Source organism: Somniosus microcephalus, chromosome 11 (genome assembly GCF_052327205.1).
Source record: "Somniosus microcephalus isolate GS21.2 chromosome 11, FLI_Smic_1.0, whole genome shotgun sequence".
In the NCBI taxonomy this organism is placed as follows: Eukaryota; Metazoa; Chordata; class Chondrichthyes; order Squaliformes; family Somniosidae; genus Somniosus; species Somniosus microcephalus.
The window spans coordinates 185,033,366-185,057,147 of NC_140997.1; the positions used below are offsets into that span (position 1 = coordinate 185,033,366).

Sequence of the window (23,782 nt, forward strand, 5' to 3'; positions counted from 1 at the left end):
CCAGCAAAAGAGCCCGACACCGAGGAGAAGTGCCGGGCTTTTGGGACACAGCCAGCACTGCCCGGGGGGTGGATCAGGAGGCCGGGGAGGGCGGCGCGAGGAGGTGCTGGTAGGCGGCCACCGGGAAAAATGGCCGCCCCGCACCTCCACCTTAATTTGCGCCACTAACGCCACAGGTAGGCCCTGTGAACCGGCCGCGATTTGCGACCGGCGTTACAGAGGCGGGCGTGACCAAATATCGCGATCGGGGCGGGAGCGGGGCGCTGCGCACACCAATGATGTCATCGGTGGCGGCGCAGCGCTACAAGCTAACGCCGCCATTAGCGCCCCGCTAAATATCGCGGGAGGCGTGGCCAGTGGCGCTAAAGCCATTGAGTGCCCTCTTTGGGCGCCCACTGAATTTCTAGGCCATAGTTTTTGTGAAAATGATAACAAAGCAAAGCAGGCATTGAATTGAACAAGAACTGGAGCTTGTATGGATCCTAAATGTTAAAATAATGCAGCTGATGCCTCAAGAACCCAATTGATACTGTCGCTACAATCTTCATAACAATATACAGTAATTTGCCACAATTAAATACAGAGGAAGGAGAGAAAACTGCCAATTCAGAATTTGGTGTAAATGCCATTTTGCTGCAAAGGCAATAGAATGTAGCCCAAAGTGTTTGACGATGGGGAGGAGTAGGTACATTTCTCATCCTGAAGGAATTTTAATGCCGTGATTTTTTGGAGGTGGATGAGACATCTGCCTCAGGCGTGAGCCTCATACATGTATGCAAATTGGGATCCTATTACATCAATGATTGGATTCTAGAAAGGAGCACTCATTGTTCAGTGAAGGGAGCTTCTATTGGTGGCAATTCCTTCATGGACCTAGATCTTGCAGACAATGTGACCCTATCGGCAGAAATGATTGTCATTATTGCCTTGACCATTGAAATCTGCATGGAGGAAGCCGGCCCATTAGGGTTGCAAGTCAACTAGAAGAAAACAAAAGTCTAGTCACTTAGCGACTTTCTCCCACATCTGCCAAATCTAGAGCGTGCAGGTGAGACTGTGAAATGCATGGAGCAGTTTACATATTTGGGATCACTGATCCATGAGCTTCTTCTTGCTGTCCATTCCACATGAGCAGCTGGCCAGCGGAATGTAAATGAGATCAGGGTGTTAAAATAGCCTGGGCCTAAAACTGATTACTTAGGGCAGGTTCGCTCGCTCACTTCGCCGGGGCGAAAAGTTGTTTGCTGATTGTGAGAAATGCAATTTTGTTAGCGGCAATGAAAAAGTAGCAGGCAATCACAACACACTGGCAATAATCTGAAGCAGCTAATAAACCACTTGAAAAATATAAATTTGAGGATGAGGGCAATTGGTGTAGAATGCAGGAAAGAAACTGGCCTGGAGGGACTTGAACACAGCATGGTAGGAGAGGGGCACATAATCTGCCAATGATTGAGAAAGCTAGCATTTGGAAAAACGGGCCAAACATGGACTATTCGTCTATTGGTGCTTTCCTCGGGAATTCCACCACTTTTCAAGCACAACTAGTTTTTTTGCTAAGATCTAGAAACCTTAAAGGAGGGGCAGTAAACATAAACAAATAACCAAAAGGTGGGACTTTATGTAAACTAGACCTGTGTATCTTGTAATTTTATGTCAACATTTTAGGATTCTGCCATGCCAGTTATGGTATTGGTGTCAGCTTTCAGATTTAGACATTTAGTTTACAGGTGACTTGGATCACCAGTGGAATTTTAAAATTCCAATTACACACAGGCATGCAGAGAAGAAATTTACCACCAAACCTTTACTGTAAAAATAAATTATACCTAATTCCCAAAATAACTTCAAAACATAATTGTAGGAACGAAACCTTCTCCGGTGCACAAAGTCAGGATAACCTAAATGTGGTGGAACTCTGATTAATCTACTTGTATTTGCCCTGACTTCAGAACATTCTGGGTTACAGATGGGAAGGAATTTAAGTGTTGAGAGACGGCCACGTATCTTCATATGTTCATGAGTATTTTAAATCTTTGAGTGTGATTAAAATATAGCTGGTTGAATTACTACTGCTTCTCTGCAAATAACCCAATTAAATGTAAAGGGATTATGTGAAGGCATCCATGTGACTTTAAGGAATGAAGCTGCACTTTGTGCAAGTAAATGTATTAGCAGCTATGTGTTGTGAAGTACTGTTAATGAGGCAATTGTAACTGCCGGTTAAAAATAAGTTCAACTAAAAAAAAGTTTGTAAACTGGTAGCATTGAAACTGTGGTAATCTCCTTGGCTTTTCTGACCATATGTATAGCAGTTAACAATGTGCATTATTTGCAACATAATAATCAAAAAAAGAAACCCCATAAAACTTACATATAAGATGACATAGGACTTATAAGTCCACCTATTGCCACCCCACCGCCACAAAAAAAATTCCATTCAAAAATAATTCATGGCATTGGCATAAGATAGGGGAGAATATTACTAACCTTCATGTTGGCTGGCATCCACGATTATGTTTTCTTTCTATTGCTTCTGATTTCAACAAGTGCATTCCTATCAGCAGTTGCTCTGCTGTTCCTATTCTTTGATATTTAAATGGTACTGTCCCTCCTGACTTCAGTCCTGTCTCCCTCTATTGATTTAAAATCTCTTCTCCATGTATCTTTCCGACTGGGCTGTCTCCAATCTTAAACCAGCAGTAGGAGCCGGGACTGAAGTTACTATTTAAATATGGCAATTATGAGGCTGAGAAGCTGATAAAAATGCACTGGTATATTGCCATTCCCGGGTCTTTGGACAAGTTGTTCCACTTGAGGGGAACTTCATGGAGGGTATGACCCACATGTAAAAAAAATCAATGCAATCTAGTGCCTGCATTTGTCTTGTCTGCTAATCTGCCTGATCCAAAACAGACACACAAATCTTTAATTGTATGACTGAGTATATACAATAGTTGCTATTAAATACAATTTGGTTGGACAAGTAAATCTTGGTAATGACCCGGATTTTGTGGTCAGCGGCGAATGAACAGTGCTAGCCATTCATATACTTGTACTTGCCCACAGACGTTCTGAGAGATTTTGCACTGGAACTTGCGGTGATTTGAAATCCATTTTGGCGCAGAGCCCCCTACAGGGGATTTGGGACCTGTGTGAACAGGACAAGCAACTGTGTATCTCCTTAACCAATCAGATTGAAGAATCCTTACTGAGGCACGCAAAGTCTGAACCAGAAAGTGTAAGTTAGAATAGTTAATTCAATGCCAAATCATGTACAGAAAGCAAAATAAAGTGGGGGGGGGAATAATGGGATTAAGAGAGAGAGAGAAAAAAGAGACACATTTTTTAAAAATTATTAAAATGTTTAATTTCTTTTATATCTCCTACGATAATTAAAATCTGAAAGAATGAGACTCCACTTGTAAAAGTTAATTTTCAGTGCCAGAGAGTTTGTTTGGCAGTAATTTAAGACTTGTTGCGGTGTTAAAAATTTACTTACATTGAAATGGACAAGCCCTAACTTTCTGGCGAGCTTAGTGGGTATCTATCACATAAGTACCCAACTTCACAAATTTCCATGTGTTTCAGTGCCAAGTCTCTCAGCGAGATACTAGTGTAGCACAGCTTCTGGAGAAGCAGGGCAACTGGGACAGCAACTTCCTTTTTTCTGCCTTTAATTGTGCATGTGCGGTTGCTAGAATTTGATGTCGAATTTACTCTTTAATAACGGTGATCGTTGATAGCCTCACTGTTATTTTTACTGCAAAATCCAGGCCACTTAGTGTTTTGGTAATACCATTTCAAAGTGCACTACTAACTATGATGTGTGCAAAGTTAAATGAAAAAGCAGAATGTAGAAAAGTTATTCAGATTTTATTTTTGATGCTCTTGAAACTGCTATTTTTGATTTTGTATGCAAGTGTGTGATTTGATTTTGAATTTGCCAAAGCAAAGGTTCTCAAACTGAGGTGCACCTCTTTACTGAGATGTAGGCCTGTCCCAGGAGAGGTGTGTGCAATGTAATCTTAAACTTAATCTTAAACTATGTGTAGTAAAATTGAAGTGAAGTGCCATCATTATACACATCTGGTGTGATGACAAAAGCTTCCTACAAAATGTCCATTGGAAATAATATTTTGCATGTTTATTGACAAGTGACAAATGATTTATTCCTTTCCACTAGCAATCCTTTTTCCATGTACTGTATTGACAGGGAAATTTTCTGCATTTCCATTGCAATAAAGTACTCTTTTAGGGCCATTTTACACACAGAATGGATCATTTTGTGGTGAGAGGAACAAAGCACAGTGTTGACAAAGTGGCCAGGCTATCAGCAGGGGTGAAGAACAGGAAATATGATACCAGCTATCTGGACTTCGTATTCATTTGGATTGGATTCAGTAATGACATATGGCCTCAGTACTTAGCTGCGGGTAAATAATAGAATATAGTCATTGAGGCAATGCAAACAAAATCCACACTGTGATGCTGGGGCAGAAATCAGTAAAGCAGCTCGAGTTGATTTGAACTTCTAACTATGCAGTCACCCATCTTACTGAGGTTAAAACCACTGAAATGAAAGAGTAGGTTATCGAGTCCATCAGGCAGGTTCTGTTCATTGTCATTCAGTCTGAGGAATCAACTGATTGGTCCGGATTTTGCGGTCAGCGGTGAAGTAATGGTGCTCGCCGCTGACCTTGAAGAAAGCTGCCCACAAAGGTTTAGCAGGCTCTGTGGCATCGATTTCCCCTTTTCTGACGTGACTTTCCATCTGGTGCCATCTATAGGAGATCTGCGGCGTCCAGCAACAGTGATGTCATCAAACAGGCTGAGCAGCCAATCACATTGAAGAATTCTCACAGACAGCAAACTAGGAAGTAAAAAGCAGGTTTTATCATTCACTTTTTAAATAATTTTACAGAAAGCTAAATAAAGATTAGGACATACATATGGGATTAAGGTAGAAGTTGAAATATTATAAACTTTAAAAAAAATTAAAATAAATTTTTATTATTTTAAAAATCTATGGAATTTTTATCATGGAATGCAGATAATGACACTCCACAATATAAAATTAGTTTTCCAGGGCCAGAGAGGTTGTTCAGCAGTAATTATGACTTAGTACACCATTAAGAACTTAGTTAAACCTCATTCAACAAGGCTTAAGTTTTTCAAGGGGTTTTACAGTGAGAATAGTGCATAAAAAGTTCAAGTTCACATCAATTCAAGTGCTTTCTAATTGATGCCATCTGTGAAGACTGCCACAGCACACCTGTGCAGGAGCAGGGTATCAATGACAGCAACTTCCAGATCTCCGCGTTTTAACTGCGCATGTGCAGACGCCAGAAGTTGCTGTCAGTTTTACAGAGTAATCATGGCGAACAAACAGTTTCGCCACCATTACAACCACAAATTCCAGGCCATTATGTCCACGACTGCACAGTTCCTTATGTGTCTTCAGAACTGAGAAAAAAATGTTCTTCTATCAAGCACTCCCTACTTATATTACTTATGAGAAACTCTTTTACCTGTTGGATAATTTTATCCTTAACCAAAAGACCTAAACGGGGGTGATTTTGATGAAATTTGTCATAATGGAACACCCTCCATGACACAAAAACACAGCAGACTTGTGAAAGAGTGCAGACTGTGGCATTCTGAGAAGTTTGGACTCATTGCATTAATCATTGAGAAGCACTTGAAGCCAAGAAGATACGGAAAAACACCACAATATCCTCAACACTGCAAACTGAATTTCATCAAAGAACTTCCAGAGCGGGGCAGTGGGACTAACTGGATTGCTCTTCGAAAGAGCCAGCGCAGACTTGATGGGCCGAATGGCCTCCTGTACTGTACTATTCTGAGATTCCATGACTCTATGATAAATCATGATTTTTTTTGTATGTTCAAACAAATGGGGTAAACTTCTAGAAATTGCTGTGATAGAAATCCATTTTTTGTTTGGTTGGAAAAGTCTATCCTCTATGAATTACAATTCAGACATGGAGTCCTAGAAATCTGATCACACCCTGCTGGTTTTTCTGTCGCTAAACGGGCACATGAGCATCCAATATATCAAGCAGGAGCAGCACACTTACTATGAGCTGGAAGTGTGCCGCATGCCATATTGCATTGGGATATTTCATAGGCATCCAGGGTGCACACCAGAACTATTTAAAACAATGACTAAGACATTCAAATTATGATCTTGCGCTTGTTGGAGGACCCTGTTGTAATATTGGACTTCCCCAGTGTCTGACTCGCCCAGCAACTCGTTGCGCTAACAGGCAGGAAGGACGGCCCTTCACAGCGCAACTTAAAGGGATAATCCACTACTTATAGGTCAGTTGTTCATTTGTCATTTGAGGCTGCTGGTTAACGTCTAGGTGGTTTTTGAACTGTTATCTAACTCTGGAAACTTAATTTTCACTGCTGAGAAGATTTTGGTGGTGCGGCACTGTTTTTGGCTGTCTTCTAAAAAGTTGTGCTGCAGTCACGAGTTGTCTGGTAGGGCTGCCTTTGTTGCTGGAGGAGGAGGAGGGAGCGGCAAGGAAAACAGCAGAGAGTAGAAACAGTGGCAACAAGAGGGAGGAGGAGGAGGTGGGCACTGCGCAGGCAGCCATACCGACAGCGGATATTCGGGGAACACTTCTCCTACACAAACTTTTTGGAGGAGCAATGTATCAGGCACCTTCACTTCACAAAGGAGGCTATTACCAAGCTATGTCACCTGCTGCAGCCACAACTCCAGTCATGAACCAGGGCATGGACAGCACTGCCTGTGGCTGTCAAGGCCACCGTGGCCCTTAACTTTTATGCCACGGGCTCCTTGCAGGCTGCAGCGGGTAACATCAGTGACATATCACAGTTGGCAGTCCACCGCTGTATCAGGGAGATCACAAAGGCTCAGTACACCTGGAGGAACAGTTACATTACTTTCCCCATGGACCGAGCTAAGCAGGACAAGAGAGCACTAGGCTTCACCTGCATGGCAGGCTTCCCCAGTATGTGTGCAAGTTGACATAAACTGCATTCACATTGCCTTGCAGCTCCCCATCACCAGCCTGACATCTTTATCAATTGAAAGGATTCCACTCGCTCAAAGTACAGCTGGATTGCAACAACAGGAAGCGCATCATGTAGCTCTGTGCCCTGTCTGAAGTCATGACTCATTCATCATGCGCCAATCCTCTGACGTCTTTATTTCAGCCAGACTGTCAGTTTACAGGCTGGCTACTGGGTGACGAGGGTTATACCCTCCAGACATGGCTCATGAGTCTTGTCGGGAACCCGGGCACAGCTGTAGAGTTGGCCTACATGAGAGCCATGTTGCCACCAGAAATGACATTGAACAAAATATTAGTACGATAGCAAAATACTGCAGATGTTGGAAATCCGAAATAACAACAGAAAATGCTGGAAAAACTCAGCAAGTCAGGCAACATCCGTGGAGAGAAATTTGAGTTGACGTTTCGGGTTTGACCCTTCTTCAAAACTGGAGAGAAAAGGAACTAGATCGAAGGCAGGGCTGCGATCGGACAAAAGAATAAAAGAACCAAAAGAAGTAAAAGAGATTAGAAGCTAGACGAGATGGTAATAGGCTGTGATTAGGTGTAAAGTGTACTGGCAGGGTAAAAGATAGCTGCCAGGTGTGAGAGAGAAACAAAAGGAAAGGGGGGGGGGGAAGGAAAGGAGTGGAAAAATATAAGTGAAAATGAAATAGGGGCCGAGGTTATGATCTGAAATTGTTGAACTCAATATTGAGACCGGAAGGCTGCAGAGTGCCTAATCGGAAGATGAGGTGCTGTTCCTCGAGTTTACGTTGAGCTTCCGTGGAACAGTACAAGAGGCCAAGGACGGTGAGGTCCGAGTGGGAATGGAGCGGTGAATTGAAATGACAGGCGACCGGAAGCTCGGGGTCACCCTTACGGACTGAACGGAGGTGTTCCGCAAAGCGGTCACCCAATCTGCGTTTGGTCTCCCCAATGTAGAGGAGACCGCATTGTGAGCAGCGAATACAGTATACTAGATTGCGAGAAGTACAAGTAAATCGCTGTTTCACCTGGAAGGGGTTTCCGCTACCTCCAAAGTGATCCCACCACCAAACGTATCTTCCCCTCCCCTCCCCTTTCAGCATTCCGCAGGGACCGCTCTCTCCGAGACACCCTAGTCCACTCCTCTATCACCCCAAACAGCCCTTCCCCTTCGCCTGGCACCTTCCCGTGCAAGCGGAGGAGATGTAACACCTGCCCCTATACCTCCCCCCTCCCCACTGTCCAGGGCCCCAAACACCCCTTCCAGGTGAAACAGCGATTTACTTGTACTTCTCGCAATCTAGTATACTGTATTCGCTGCTCACAATGCGGTCTCCTCTACATTGGGGAGACCAAACGCAGATTGGGTGACCGCTTTGCGGAACACCTCCGTTCAGTCCGTAAGGGTGACCCCGAGCTTCCGGTCGCCTGTCATTTCAATTCACCGCTCCATTCCCACTCGGACCTCACCGTCCTTGGCCTCTTGTACTGTTCCACGGAAGCTCAACGTAAACTCGAGGAACAGCACCTCATCTTCCGATTAGGCACTCTGCAGCCTTCCGGTCTCAATATTGAGTTCAACAATTTCAGATCATAACCTCGGCCCCTATTTCATTTTCACTTATATTTTTCCACTCCTTTCCTTCCCCCCCCCCTTTCCTTTTGTTTCTCTCTCACACCTGGCAGCTATCTTTTACCCTGCCAGTACACTTTACACCTAATCACAGCCTATTACCATCTCGTCTAGCTTCTAATCTCTTTTACTTCTTTTGGTTCTTTTATTCTTTTGTCCGATCGCAGCCCTGCCTTCGATCTAGTTCCTTTTCTCTCCAGTTTTGAAGAAGGGTCAAACCCGAAACGTCAACTCAAATTTCTCTCCACGGATGTTGCCTGACTTGCTGAGTTTTTCCAGCATTTTCTGTTGTTATTTTGAACAAAATATTGCTGTGCTCAAACAATGTTTCCGCTGCCTGTACTATACGGGAGGAGATTTCCAATACATCTCTGAGCGGGTATCCAGATTTGTGGTTGTCTGCTGCATGCTCCATAACTTTGTCATCATGAGGGACCACCCCTTACCACCACCTGGGCAGCAACAAATGCTGCAGGAGGAGGAGCAGGAGAGGCATCGACCACCAGTGCCCCTAGCTGACAGAGCTTCCATAGAGCAGCTCATTGAAGAGTGCTTCACCTAAACCATCCCTCCCATCTTCAATACATCAACAGTCCCACAATCCTTACCACCGTCCTTACTACTGCCTTCCTTCAGTCCAAGCTAATGGTTTCTTGCCTTCACTTCACTTCACTACAAATACGAACACAAACACCAACAGCAAATCCAGAACAAAAAACAAATTTATCAAACAACTCAATTCCATCTGTATCTAACAGTTAGCAGAAATAATTTTGAATCACCCATGTACAAGCCCTTCGTACCTATCTTATGTGCTTGTTTACCCATCCTCTTGCTCCTCTGAAGTGCTACCCCAGTGCCTACAGCTTGGGAGGTGGGGTGCTGAGCTTCCATTGAGGGAATTTCAGGTGGCCGTGGTGGATGACCTCAAGCTGGTCCAGCTGGCTGTGTGGCACGAACAAGGGCAGTGGCAGAATAGTTGCCGGGGGAGCAGGCATTCTGTCATCCTGAGTGGGAACAGCAGGTGCCTCTCCGATGGAGCCAAAACCAATCTCCTGGGACTGCACCTGAGCACTCCTGCAGCTCTGCATGGAAACAGAGTGCTGGAGTGACATAGCATTCTGGAAGCCCCCTGTCAACAGTGGCCTCAAAGCCAACTTCTTGACATATCTCGTGAGGTCATTGAATTTTTCCCAGCAGTGCAGGCGTGTCCTGGGAGCTAAACTCGGCCATTGACCGCCTCTGCGATGGCTTCCCACTGGCAATGGAGTTGTTGCCCAGAGGGCTTTCTGCTCCCTGAGGGGAACAAGATCTCCCTCCACCTGTCACTGCCTGGATCAGTGCCTCCAAAGCAGCATCTGAGAACATGGGGGACACGAGTTGCAGGTCCAACAGACATTTCTGTGTTGAGAAGTGTACTTTCTTCTCTGCTGCCAGTGTGCATCTCCCCTTTAAGAGGTGTTTTCTGCCTTTAAGTGGCGTCAGAGACACACAATTTCCAGCCCCACCAAATAGGTGTGCAGCCAATTAATAGTGCTGGCTGCATGCCTGACTCATTATAATGAGCTTGCAGCACTAATATTGTGTGTTGCCTAGGACAGCACTAATGAGCGCGTGCATGGCATGATTGAATTTCTAGACCAGGATGTCAATGATTACACTGTTAAAACCAGGCCCAGACACTTATTTGCAAGCTTGCTTTGTGGTCTTCATGAATGGAGAATGGGTATCTGTACTCCTTTGACACACTAGAAGACTTCATCAAGAGGGTGATTTCCTGTCTGATAGTGTCCAGCCCGTGACTGCACAACAGTTGGTGGGCTGTGGCAGTAATATCATAAGTATTTTCCAGAATCTGGCAATAACAAATGATACAATTAGGTCACAAACCCCTATACTACCAAGCCAAAACATACAGCTAACCTGTCACCAAAGGAAGAGGAAAGCCTAGTTGAATTGGTAAATGATCAGCTCTGAAACTGGCATTTTCCCAGAATTCTCTGACCAATTTTTGGCTGTCTATGCAATATGAATTTACACAGCAAGCCCTGAAGCTACTTATTCATTTTGCTTCCACCTATTTGTGCAAGTCTGGATTCTCAGTCCTGGCTTAACTCAGGATAAACTACCCAGTACACTGTAAGGTGGAAAGTGACCTGAATCTCCAATTTCCTGCCCAACAACATTGAGTAGAAATGCCATGCACAGCTATAAGCAAGTACACCCATCCCACTGATGACAGTGTAAGCTTTGCAAATGTTTTTTAATTGTTGTAGCATCTGATACACATAGAACATTGATTGCATTTTCCTTTTTTACTTTATTGAGAAATAAATGGAGAGGCGCTGTGGATTTTCTTACAAAGTAACGTTAACCACAACATTGCACAGATTTGTAATTTAAGTCATTTTGAATCCATTCACTTGCACAGATTTAAACCAATTCACTTGATAATTGAATACATGACAGTGCGAACCAGGTAGATATCAATTATGCATATTTAAATTACCAGAATTTTGGTGCAGTATATTTAAAGAAGCAATATAGATTAAATTCAGTAATTAGTAGTACAAATCACTCTAAAGGTAAATGCATTGATAATGTCTGATAAAGTAAAACAATCTTATATTTTGGATTGACCTTTCCCTCTGCAGCAAATTTTGTGGTGTTTTGCCAAAAGACCATGGAGGATTCTAGCATGTGTTAAGAAATGTAGACATTAAATGTAAAGTATATAACTATTTTATCTGCTTGATGAAACAGTGACTGGGGGCAGAGGGAGCTCATACAACTACAGCATGTTCTCCTCCCACTCCAAATGATGCTGACAGGAGTGCACATGCAAAATTCATTGTCCCTGGACAAGGTTTCCTTCCATTTCACATTGCCATTGTTTGTCATTGTGGTACAGATGTGTTAAAAATTTATTTAATTTGGACGTTTGCATTCTCAGTGCATAAACATAGATGCAATTATCGAACAATTATCCTACATCATCTCTATAGAGCAATCATCAATGCAATCTAGTGCCATATTTGTCTTGTTGCTTAATCTGTCTAATAAATTTAAATTAGAACTTACTGGAAATGTCCTAATAAAACGCTGCATTCTTATCTGTACTACTAGATTATGAATCACATTGTACAATATTGAAAATTAACAATACATTGTGTACTATAGTACAGTGGCTGCAGTAATTGACAAATCTGAGTGCTCAGGTTTCACTGAACAGGAAATAATTTGAAAGCAACAGAATTGAAGGTGTTGCTCAGTCTACATACAATTAGTAAATACAGAAACTATATTAGTCAAACCAAAATATGTTGTGTTCAGTTAATCAAACAATCTTGCTATTCCGATGATTCATAAAACTAGACAAATAAACACAGTGCAACTACTTAACAGAAAATACACATCTAAACAAAACAGGTAGTTTACTTGCACAATTTTTATAGAGCTGAGTATACAGTGCGTATTCAGTTTACGGTCTTAGTTGTAAAAGGTAATAACATTTGTTATGGTGAGCACAGTAACAGCTCTTTAACAGTTTCAAGTGACTGTGACATGTCATCAATTCCTAGAGGTGTAAAGCTCCGCTTTCTTCTTTACTCTCTTTTGAGCCTGTTGTTTGGACTAGTATTACTGACTTAAAACAATTGTGCTTAGGTTATAAAATCTTGGAACACTTGCTTAATTCTATTTCAGAGGTTGCTTACTGAGTTAGTTGTGTAGCAAGTTGTTTAATTTGAGCACTGTTAAAATCACTGTTCAAATGAAGTAGCTTTTTGCTTTTAGGTTCCAATTTTCACTATTAGAATAAATATTATATCTTCCTACATAACCGTATGCTTTTAAAAATGTCAATAGCTCCACTTATATTTCTGTTTCATTGTCTGGATGAAAGAGTTGGAATGGTATGGTAATGAATGAAATGACAGGGAAACAAACTCAGGAAATTAGCTAAATAATCACATTAGTGTGAATTGTGCGGTGGGTTACTGATTCACAGGAAACTATGCTTTCAAGGCATTCAGGTCAAAGCTTTCAATTCCCACAGGAGTTGTTAATTATTTGTCCCCTATTTTTATTTGAGGTAAAATGTGTAACTGGGAAATAGCAGACAGGAAATTATTTAATTGTATCTAACATTATCATACTGTACTTGAAACTGAAAATGTATTAACTTAGTACTTTTCTGAGCACATTGGGAAAATATCCATAAAATGTATTCGCATAATACATCAATAAAAGTTATGGAACTTCTAGATTTTTTGTGTATGTATTTTGCAAATTATTAGCAGACATCTGTATTCTTTTTATATTTTCTTTTTGCAGCTTTGGCTAACAGTCGAGGAGAATTCCTTTTAAATGGAGAATTTGTGGTCAGCATGTTTAAAAGGGAAATTAAAGTTAGAGGAGCTGTAATTGAGTATAGTGGGTCTGATAATGGAGTGGAAAGAATCAACTGTACTGATCGGATTGAGGAAGAACTAATAGTTCAGGTAAATTAACATGCATGGCTAAATTCTGTGCATTATGTTGTCATAGATTTTCTTTCACAATAATTGATTAGTTTTTTTTATGTTACATTTTTCATTCAAGGTTTTGTCTGTGGGAAATCTATACAATCCTGATGTGCGATATTCATTCAACATTCCCATTGAAGATAAAGTACAACATTTTTTTTGGGATCAGTTTGGTCCTTGGCAGGATTGCAACAGGCTTTGTCAAGGTAAGGGGCATTGTAATTCTCTCCTAAATAAACAAAGAGCACACCAGCATTTTAGTGTCCTTTTATATAGTTTAGAATCATGTACAGTACTAAAAAGATAATTTTACTACAGTACATTAGCTGTCATCAGTGTTTATCATTGTTCTGTAATGTGATACTGTATTTGAACAGGTGAAAGGAAAAGAAGACCTGTTTGTACCCGAGAAAGTGATCGGCTGGTTGTCTCTGATCAGAGATGTGATCAAATTCCACGCCCAGTTCCACTAACTGAATCATGCAATACAGAATGTGAAATACGGTACAAACTTTTCAAAAATTGTCTTCCTCTCAAAATTATTTTCATTTGATTTATGAGATCACTACTAATGTTATATAACTTCCTTATTAAAACAATACTTGACACTACTAGTAATTAGCTATAATCTGGTGTTCTGTATTTACATCATTATTAGCTTGCCTTATGTATGCACTAGTGTCAGACTTGTACTGATATAGAACAGGTTCAGGTTCTACTATGCAATCCTTATTTATTGCTATTGCCCGTGTGATTTTATAACTCACTTGGTTTCACTCTTATCATTCTGATCATTGCCAAAGCATCTCCAGCAATGGCTTCTATTTGCTCACCTATGCCATCACCTTTGTTGTCCCCCAACGATTTGTTCTTGGTCCTCTCCACTTCCTCATTGCCGTGCTACCCCAGGTGACATCATCCAAAGGCATGGGGTCAGGTTCCACATGTACGCTGACGACATCCAACTCTATCTCTCCACCACTTCCCCTGACTCCTCCAATGAGGCTGTGTTGTCAGATTGCTTGTCTGATATTCAGTCTTGTATGGGCTGTATTTTCCACTTGCCACAAACTCCATATCTTGCCACCAGCTCTCCGAGGCCCATCCAACCTGTTTTTCATATGGGTCTTGAAATGGTCAGCCAGCAATCCTGTCCGAAACAAGCGGGAACCTTATTAAAATATTTAAATCAGGGCCTTGCCGTGTTCATAGGACCCAAATACTATTTTCAGGTGCCAATAAGTGTATTGCTACTAAACGTAGAGTGGCCTAACCAGCGGTCCTTAAAGAAAGAAAAACTTGCATTTATATAGCTTCTTTCATGACCTTAGGATGTCCCAAAGTGCTTCACAGTCGATGAAATACTTTTGAATGTAATCATTGTTGTAATGTAGGAAAGGCGGCAGCCAATATACACACAGCAAGGTCCCACAAAAAGCAATGTGATAATGACCAGATAATACTGTATTGGCCAGGACACCAGGGAGGACAGACGGGACCTTGGTTTAAACATTTCATCTGAAGGATGGTACCTCCAACAATGCAGCACTCCTTCAGTACTGCATTGAAGTGTCAACCTAGATTTTGTGTTTGTCTCAGGAATGGGATTTGAACCCACAACCTTCTGATTCCGAGGCAAGCTGCCTCTCAGCGCTCATTGAAAATTGTTCCCGTTTGCGCTACATCTGAAAATCAGCCGCATTTTAAAAAAAATTGTGCACTGTTGCAGTGGCAGATAAATATTGTAAGTAATTGTTTCTATCAGTTGCATTTGTACAAAAATAATAAAAAAGGTACGATATAGAGAATATCCAACACATTGTTTTACCTTAGTAGTAATGAGTTAAGTAATGGTGAAGTTCCAAGCTAAATAATACAATATGCTGCTTACTCTGAAACAGATGGCATATTGCCAGAAAAAGTGAATGTACAGCCCAATGTGGGCCTGGCTATCGAACTTTGGACATCTACTGTGCAAAATATAGCATGACAGAAGGAAAGACAGAAAAAATAGATGAGAGGTACTGCAGCTATCAACCAAAGCCAGATAATAAGGAAGCATGTCGTGGAGATTGCAATATAGGGGGGTGGCAATATTCATCATGGTCAGAGGTAAGTTATTTCTGAAAAAGCTCTTTTTGAAGATTAACTATAATAATAAAATAATATAATCATTCTATGAAAAAATCAATTACATTTAATGTTTTGATGTAAGAGATACTGTAAGTTGCATTTTAAAGGACCACTGTGTTCATGGCAATGTGTTTAACAATCTGTTTTGACTTAGTTTACAAACACACATGATCATATAAGTTATATCAAAATACATCCTGAGTTACTTATGGCTGATAGTGTAATAATTGAAATATGACCTGCAGTTCTCCTTATTCCCCAAAGAAAAGCTTGTTAAAGATGTTTTCATGAAGATAATGCTCCATAAATAGAAGAAATTTGTGGAAGTCAAGTGCTAATTTTAGTCTGTGCTTGTGTATGTATAACTGTACTTTTAATACCAGTGTGTAATAGATTTATGCTACTGTGCTGCTCACCTGTAGACAGTTGTTATTTAGATAAATTAAGACAAAAGTACAGCTTTTTGAAGTGTCTTCTCTTCAAACCTGGCTTCATTTTGAAAATGGGTCGGTTAGGGTTAAGCACTTAGTTGGAGCTTGACGCTGCATATTTTGTCCGACATCCAAGTAACTGATATTGATACTATACAGTAAATTATGAGCTCCCGGCATGCAGCCTCACTGGAAAATTATGAACATAAAATCATGGACAGCAAACTCGCAATTTTGTGATCTGGGTATACAATAGCCTACGCTGGAAGTACACAATCAGGAAATTTACCCTAAAAATTACCCAAAGCTGGTATTCTCTGCACATCTTACACTCAAAATTCAGATCTTTAGACAGAATATTTTTTGTAACATTTTTCATGTGAAATTTGAATGCAACAAAAAGTTGCCATAATTCAAGCATAAATTCCAGGTTTCTACGTACATCTTGCTCTTCTTTACATGCAGGTAAATAGCAATGTTTGATGTTGCAGAAAATACTGTTGGCATTTTATCATTGTAATTATTTTGTCCAGAAAATCATGCATCTCCCTTTTTATTTCCCTCGCACACACTATGCATCCTTTGCATGTGATTGTGTCGTACCAATTATACTAGGACTATTAGAGCACCAAATTGAAATTTTGTCATTTACGCAAACTGCAAAATTGTAATATTACGATCAGAAGGAATCCTTTTTGCTACAGAAATAAAAATAATGTTAATGCATATTGTGCAACTTTAGGAAATCTAGAATGAAGTTAACCTAATATCTGTTTATTTGTATAAAGTGTTCAAAGAGTTGTGGTGGTGGTACAAGAAGACGGAATGCTGTTTGTGTCAATTCTGTGGGGACTGTTCTTGGAGATAGCAAATGCAGTCAACAAGAAAAGATGATCATTCAACGATGCAGTGAATTTGCATGTCCTGTGTGGAAAACAGGTGAATGGTCAGAGGTTAGTTAGATTTTCTTCTTGATGTTTTCTTTGGAAAATTAAAGATAGTCATATAATGTAACTTTTTAAAAATTTTCCTCCAACTCAGTTGCAACTTGATTTATAAAAAAAGTCACAGTGCTCAATTTTACTGTGTTCATTCAGCTCGTCACATTTTGAAGAATAAATTTTCCTCTGGGGCCCCCTGCTGGGCACCTGACACACAGAATACTTGAAGTGTGCTGTACCTGTGAGGAAAATGGTATCTCCGAATATCCTGACCCTACCGATTTGCTTGGTCCAGATGAATTGCCAGCAGAGGCCCATCTTGTGCTGGAAAACAGTGCAGGAAACAGCAGCTCAACAGCAACTGAGAGGCCTGCAGCCAGAAGTTCCCATGGTCTTAAGGTTGTCCTGATCAGAGAGTGGGGGAAAATGAGAAGTAGCCAAACAGCATTATCTTGGTCTCCTCTTCCATCTTCGGCTACCCTGAAGATACAGGGGTCGATTTTCCTGGAGCCGTCAGGCGGGGTTTCAGGCGTGTGGGGGGGGGAAATCCCGAATTCGGGGGTCCCGACACCATCCCGCCCAAAACCCCACTCCAAGCAAGTTTCAGAGGCGGCGGGCGCCCCCCCTGCACTGGGAACCGCCGACCCCAGGCGGGAAGGGATTGGTGCCAATTAACTGCCTGTTAACAGGTAGTTAACAGGCAGTTTTTAGCCTAATCCCTATTTTGAGGGGTGTCGTGTGGGATTCCCGACGACTCCAAACCACACCAGGTTAGAGCAGGCGGGCCGTCGGGTTGAAGGAGTTGGAGGGGTCGCGATGTCGGTGTTCAGGTGAGTGATGGGTGCATGAGTGCAAAGGTAAGTGTGTTTGGTGTGTCTAAAGTGTGTAAAGAACTTTTACTTACCTGTACTTACCTTAACAGCCTTTCTTCCTGTAGGCATCGGGAGCGCATCACTCACCCGGCACTTAAAGCTGAATGGCTGCGATCGGTGAAAAGTGACAGCCTTCAGCTTTGAGTGCTGCTGAGAGTTCTAACTGAGTCTGTACAGAAGGACTCATGTTAGAACTCAGACTGTCAGTGTTTGGCAGCTTCAAACAGCTGTGAAACACTGATATTTCATCTGTCAAGAACTCTTGACAGATGAAATTGCAGTCTGTGATGTCACCTGTTGCCGGGTGGCCCTTAATTGGCCTGCTGAGCCCGCTGGGCGGGCTCAACAAGGTCAATCAAGGGAAAATCGCGCGAATTGGCCGGACATCGAAGTAGGCGGGTCTAAAACCCGAAAGTTGTAGTCCCGCCTTCTTCCCCGACAGCTTCGGGAAAATCGACCCCACAGTCTTTTATTTAAAAGATTAAGGCCATATAACATGTGTCAGAGTCTTTTTGATACATTTTGCAAACCATTTTTCTTGATATAGTCATTATAGACAATCTGGAAATTGTGTGATCATAGACCTGCGGGCCTTTTTTTAAAATTCGTTTTTTATAGGGATGTGGGCGTCACTGGCAAGGCCAGCATTTATTGCCCATCCCTAATTGCCCTTGAGACGGTGGTGGTGAGCTGCCTTCTTGAACCGCTGCAGTCCGTGTGCTGTTAGGTAGGGAGTTCCAGGATTTTAACCCAGCGACGATGAAGGATCGGCGATATACTTCTAAGTCAGGATGGTATGTGACTTGGAAGGGAACTTGGAGGTGGTGGTGTTCCCATGCACCTGCTGCCCTTGTCCTTCTAGGTGGAAGAGGTTGCGGGTTTGGGAGGTGCTGTCTAAGAAGCCTTGGCGAGTTGCTGCAGTGCATCTTGTAGATGGTACACGCTGCAGCCACGGTACGCCGGTGGTGGAGGGAGTGAATGTTTAAGGTGGTGGATGGGGTGCCAATCAAGTGGGCTGCTTTGTCCTGGATGGTGTCGAGCTTCTTGAGTGTTGTTGGAGCTGCACTCATCCAGGCAAGTGGAGAGTATTCCATCACACTCCTTACTTGTGCCTTGTAGATGGTGGAAAGGCTTTGGGAAGTCAGGAAGTGAGACACTCACCGCAGAATACCTAGCCTCTGACCTGCTCTTGTTGCCACAGTATTTATGTGGCAGTCCAGTTAAGTTTCTTGTCAATGGTTACCCCCAGGATTTTGGTGGTGGGGGATTCGACGATGGTAATGTCATTGAATGTCATGGGGAGGTGGTTAGACTCTCGCTTCTTGGCGATAGTCATTACCTGGCACTTCTGTGGCGCGAATGTTACCTGCCACTTATCAGCCCAAGCCTGAACATCGTCCAGGTCTTGTTGCATGTGGGCATGGACTGCTTCATTATCTGTGGAGTTGTGAATGGCGCTGAACACTGTGCAGTCATCAGCGAACATCCCCATTTCTGACCTTATGTTGGAGGGAAGGTCATTGATGACGCAGCTGAAGATGGTTGGGCCTAGGACACTGCCCTGAGGAACTCCTGCAGCGATGTCCTGGGGCTGTGATGATTGACCTTCAACCAATACAGCCATCTTCCTTTGTGCTAGGTATGACTCCGGCCAGTGGAGCGTTTCCACCCCTCCCCGACTCCCATTGACTTCAGTTTTACTAGGGCTCCTTGATGCCACACTTGGGTCAAATGCTGCCTTGATGTCAAGGGCAATCACTCTCATCTCACCTCTGGAATTCAGCTCCTTTGTCCATGTTGGGACCAAAGCTGTAATGAGGTCGGGAGTCGCGTGGTCTTGGCGAACCCAAACTGGGCATCAGTGAGCAGGTTATTGATGAGTAAGTGCCGCTTGATAGCACTGTCGATGACACCTTCCATCACTTTGCTGATGATTGAGAGTAGACTGATGGGGCGGTAATTGGCCATGTTGTATTTGTCCTTTTTGTGGACAGGACATACCTGGGCAGTTTTCCACATTGTCGGATAGATGCCAGTGTTGTAGCTGTACTGGAACAGGCTAGAGGCGCGGCTAGTTCTGGAGCACAAGCCTTCAGCGCGATAGCCGGAATGTTGTCGGGGCCCATAGCCTTTGCTGTATCCAGTGCGCTCAGCTGTTTCTTGATATCACGTGGAGTGAATTGAATTGGCTGAAGACTGGTTTCTATGATGGTGGGGACCTCAGGAGGAGGCCAATATGGATCATCCACTCGGCACTTCTGGCTGCAAACGCTTCAGCCTTGTCTTTTTCAGTCACGTGCTGGGCTCCGCCATCATTGAGGATGGGGATATTCATGGAGCCTCCTCTTCCTGTTAGTTGTTTAATGGTCCATCACCATTCACGAATGGATGTGGCAGGACTGCAGAGCTTTGATCTGATCCGTTGATTGTGGGATCGCTTAGCCCTGTCTACAGCATGCTGCTTCTGCTTTTTAGCATGCATGTAGTCCTGTGTTGCAGCTTCCCCAGGTTGCCACCTCATTTTTAGGTATGCCTGGTGCTGCTCCTGGCATGCACTTCTACACTCCTTATTGAACCAGGGTTGGTCACCTGGCTTGATGGTAATGGTAGAGTGAGGGATATGCTGGGCCATGAGGTTACAGATTGTGGTGGAATACAATTCTGCTGCTGATGGCCCACAGCGCCTCATGGATGCCCAGTTTTAAGCTGCTAGATCTGTTCTGAATCTATCCCATTTTGCACGGTGGTAGTGCCACTCAACACAATGGAGGGTGTCCTCAGTGTGAAGATGGGACTTCGTCTCCACAATGACTGTGCGGTGGTCACTGCTACCAATATTGTCATGGACAGATGCATCTGCGATAGGTAGATTGGTGAGGACGAGTTTAAGTAGATTTTTCCCTTGTGTTGGTTCTCTTACCACCTGTCGCAGGCCCAGACTGGCAGTTATGTCCTTCAGGACTCGGCCAGCTCGGCCACTAGTGGTGCTACTGAGTCACTCTTGGTGATGGACATTGAAGTCCCCCACCCAGAATACATTCTGTGCTACTCTCAGTACTTCTTCCAAGTGGTGCTCAACATGGAGGAGTACTGATTTATCAGCTGAGCGAGGGCGGTAAGTGGTAATCAGCAGGAGGTTTCACTTACCCATGTTTGACCTGAAGCCATGATACTTCATGGGTTCCGGAGTCAATGTTGAGGACTCCCAGGGCACAGGACATACCCCAGGGATGGTGATGGAAGAGTTTGGGACATTGGCTGAAAGCTTTGATTCCGTGAGTATGAATATGTCAGGCTGTTGTTTGACTATTCTGTGGGACAGCTCTCCCAATTTTGGCACAAATCCCCAGATGTTGGTGAGGAGGACTGGGCTGGGTGTGCCGTTGCCATGTCCGTAGCTGGTGCCGAGATCGATGCCGGGTGGTCCGTCCGGTTTCATTCTTATTATTTTGTTTAGTCGCGGTTTGTTACAACTGAATGTCTTGCTAGGTCATTTCAGAGGGCGGTTAAGAGTCAACCATATTGCTGTGGGTCTGGAGTCACTTATAGGCCAGACCAGGTAAGGACGGCAGGCTTCCTTCCCTAAAGGACATTAGTGAACCAGATGAGTTTTTACGACAATCCGATAGTTTCATGGTTACCATTACTGATACTAGTAATTATTCCAGATTTATTTAATTAACTGAATTTAAATTTCCCAGCTGCCGTGGTGGGATTTGAACTCACGTCTCTGGATCATTAGTCCAGGTCTCTGGATTACTAGCCCAGTGACATTTCCACTATGCTACCATTCTCTTGTTTATTACCTTTTGTATATAATGCATCGCAGATTTAAATACGATGTGATTTCAAGGAAAGCTGACATTAAAATTCAAACGCAAATTATAATTTTCAATAGAAAGTACAAACATACCTTTTGAGATTATAATATCAATGAATATAAATTAAATGTAATTTTTCTATACTAATTGGATCACTAAAGTCCTAATATGGTGGCAGTGTGGCACTGGGACTGCATGACTCAAGTGTAAACCTCGGAGTAGTGCTGTTCCCTTTTGTGTTCAACAATGCACTGATGCGCCAGAATTTTCTGGAAGGCGGCGGGTTGGGAGCGGGGGGGCCGCTGAAGGCCCTGCCAACTTTAACGGCAGGGCCTGATTTGCATGTGAGGCCTTGGTTTCCCGCCTGCAGCCAGCCAGATTGAGAGGCTGGCTGGCTGCAGGCGGGTAACCCTGCAGCTGCAGAGAGGGAGGAAGGGAGGGCTCGGTCTGGGGGAAGGATGGTGGGGTGGGGCGGTCCGTCGGGGATCGGGGGGGGAGTCGGTCAGGGATCGTTGGGGGGGTGGGTGGGGGGGGGGGGGAAGAGGATTGGGACCGGCCACCGGATAGTTGTGGCCGGTGTGGTAAACCACTGTTGTACCTGTCTGTAAGTGTATGTGTATTCCACTAGGTACAGGTCTGGACATGCCTCGGCTGACTCCTCCCACTATTCCAGGTATATAAGTGACTACCTCCCAGTCCCTTAGTATTCTGGACGGGTCGACCACTCGAGACAAGACCTTCATTCTTTAGTTAATAAAAGCCTGGTTGTTACTCGCTTAACCTCAGTCTTTTGAGTAATTGATGGCGCATCAGCCGGCCTCCACATAATTGGTGGGGTCTTCTCTTAGGCAGTCCCTCGGAACCGAGGATGACTTGCTTCCACATTAAAAATGAGTTCTCAGGTGACTGATGAGTCCAATGCGGGACCTACAGTCTCTGTCACAAGTGGGGCAGACGGTGGTTGAAGGGGCGGGTGGGTGGGGTGCTTGGGTTGACTTGCGCTCCTTGCACTGCTTGTGCTTGGCTTCCACTTGCTCCCGGCGAAGAGACTCGAAGTGTTCGGCGCCTTTCCAGATGCTTCTCCTCTACTTTGTGCGGTCTTGGGCCAGGGATTCCCAGGTGTCAGTGCGGACGTTGTACTTTTTCAAGGGTGGGGTGGGGGGTGCAGGCCTCATGGTGGGGATCGGAGGCCTCGTGGTGGGGATCGGAGGCCTCGTGGTGGTGTCTCCGATCGCGGGTGGTGGGTTAGGTAGGGACCCTGGATCCAGGAGGTAGGTGTGATATCCAGGTGGTAAGGTCAGAAACTGAGAGAAGCGAGATATTAGGAACAAACCCAACTGTTTATTTACACGGTGTAGCAGAGAGACATAGCTCTTACAAGCTGGAAGTCAGGCACATAATTCTTATTGCACGAGCCAAGATGGAGGATGAACCTCTGAGTCATACCCATAATGCAATGCCACATTACCGTATAAACTGGTGTACCAGGACATTGAATACATGACCCATTACCTTAAATACTGGTGAATGCGAACCCTTAATATTTGGCTCCATCTGGTGGATAACTTAAACATTACATCCCAGATTACTATAGTAGGTATAAAGACACTTACACCTGGATCCAGCAGTCCCCGCCTCGCTTTAACTGCCAGGTTTCACGAATTGTGTGAAACCCGTCCACATGCAGTTAAATTAAAGATGGAGCTTAAAAATGAGGCCACCAGCCTCAATATAATATTTAAGTTGATGTTTAGCCCCCTGGGAGCGGGTTGGTTGCCCGCCCCTGTCCCACCCCTATCCTACCTCCATTAAGACCAGAAATGGGCGGGTTGGAGGTGGGATCCGATTTTTAACAATTTAACTGCCCCCACGCTCCAAACCTGCCAGTTTTTTTAGCTTAAAATTCTGGCCATGGTCTCTGTTGGGCTACAGGAGGACCAGTAGAATATAAGCCTGAATATTCCACGCATCGGATAACCATCCTCCCGTAAAGACAAGACACAGAGTCACCCTCATTATATTGATGGTGTGCTTCGGTATATGAATACTGCACACCTGCTGCTGATGGCACACTATCAGTGTAAAAATGGTATTAGTCAATGGACTCCACGGGGGCGATTTTGCCAGCCCTGGGGAGGCGGGCTTGGAAGCGGGACTGCCGGGAAAATGGCAGAATCTGGGGACCCATCCCGCCCCCAACCCGCCTCCGTGCCATCTTCCCAGGAGCCGGGTAGTCGACCCGCGCCGGGTCCCGTCTCCTGGATGCGGGAAGGGGATTACAGCCACTTAACCCGACAGTCCTGCCTCCAACGCGCCCTCATCGGCAAAATCACCCCCCACAATTCAAAAACCATAGTGCCAGCTTCACAAAGGTTGTAGAGGACAATT

The 23,782-nt window shown here is 43.7% G+C and overlaps 1 protein-coding gene across 1 annotated transcript in view; it reads left to right on the top strand.

Annotated features, from left to right (window-relative positions):
• adamts9 (ADAM metallopeptidase with thrombospondin type 1 motif, 9) overlaps window positions 1-23,782 on the top strand; it is a 360,757-nt gene that overhangs the window by 97,900 nt on the left and 239,075 nt on the right. Inside the window, exons 17-21 of the mRNA XM_086001493.1 lie at window positions 13,006-13,172; window positions 13,273-13,402; window positions 13,574-13,700; window positions 15,098-15,308; window positions 16,549-16,713. Of these exons, the coding sequence (XP_085857619.1) occupies window positions 13,006-13,172; window positions 13,273-13,402; window positions 13,574-13,700; window positions 15,098-15,308; window positions 16,549-16,713 (800 nt within the window). The remainder of the gene's footprint in view (window positions 1-13,005; window positions 13,173-13,272; window positions 13,403-13,573; window positions 13,701-15,097; window positions 15,309-16,548; window positions 16,714-23,782) is intronic.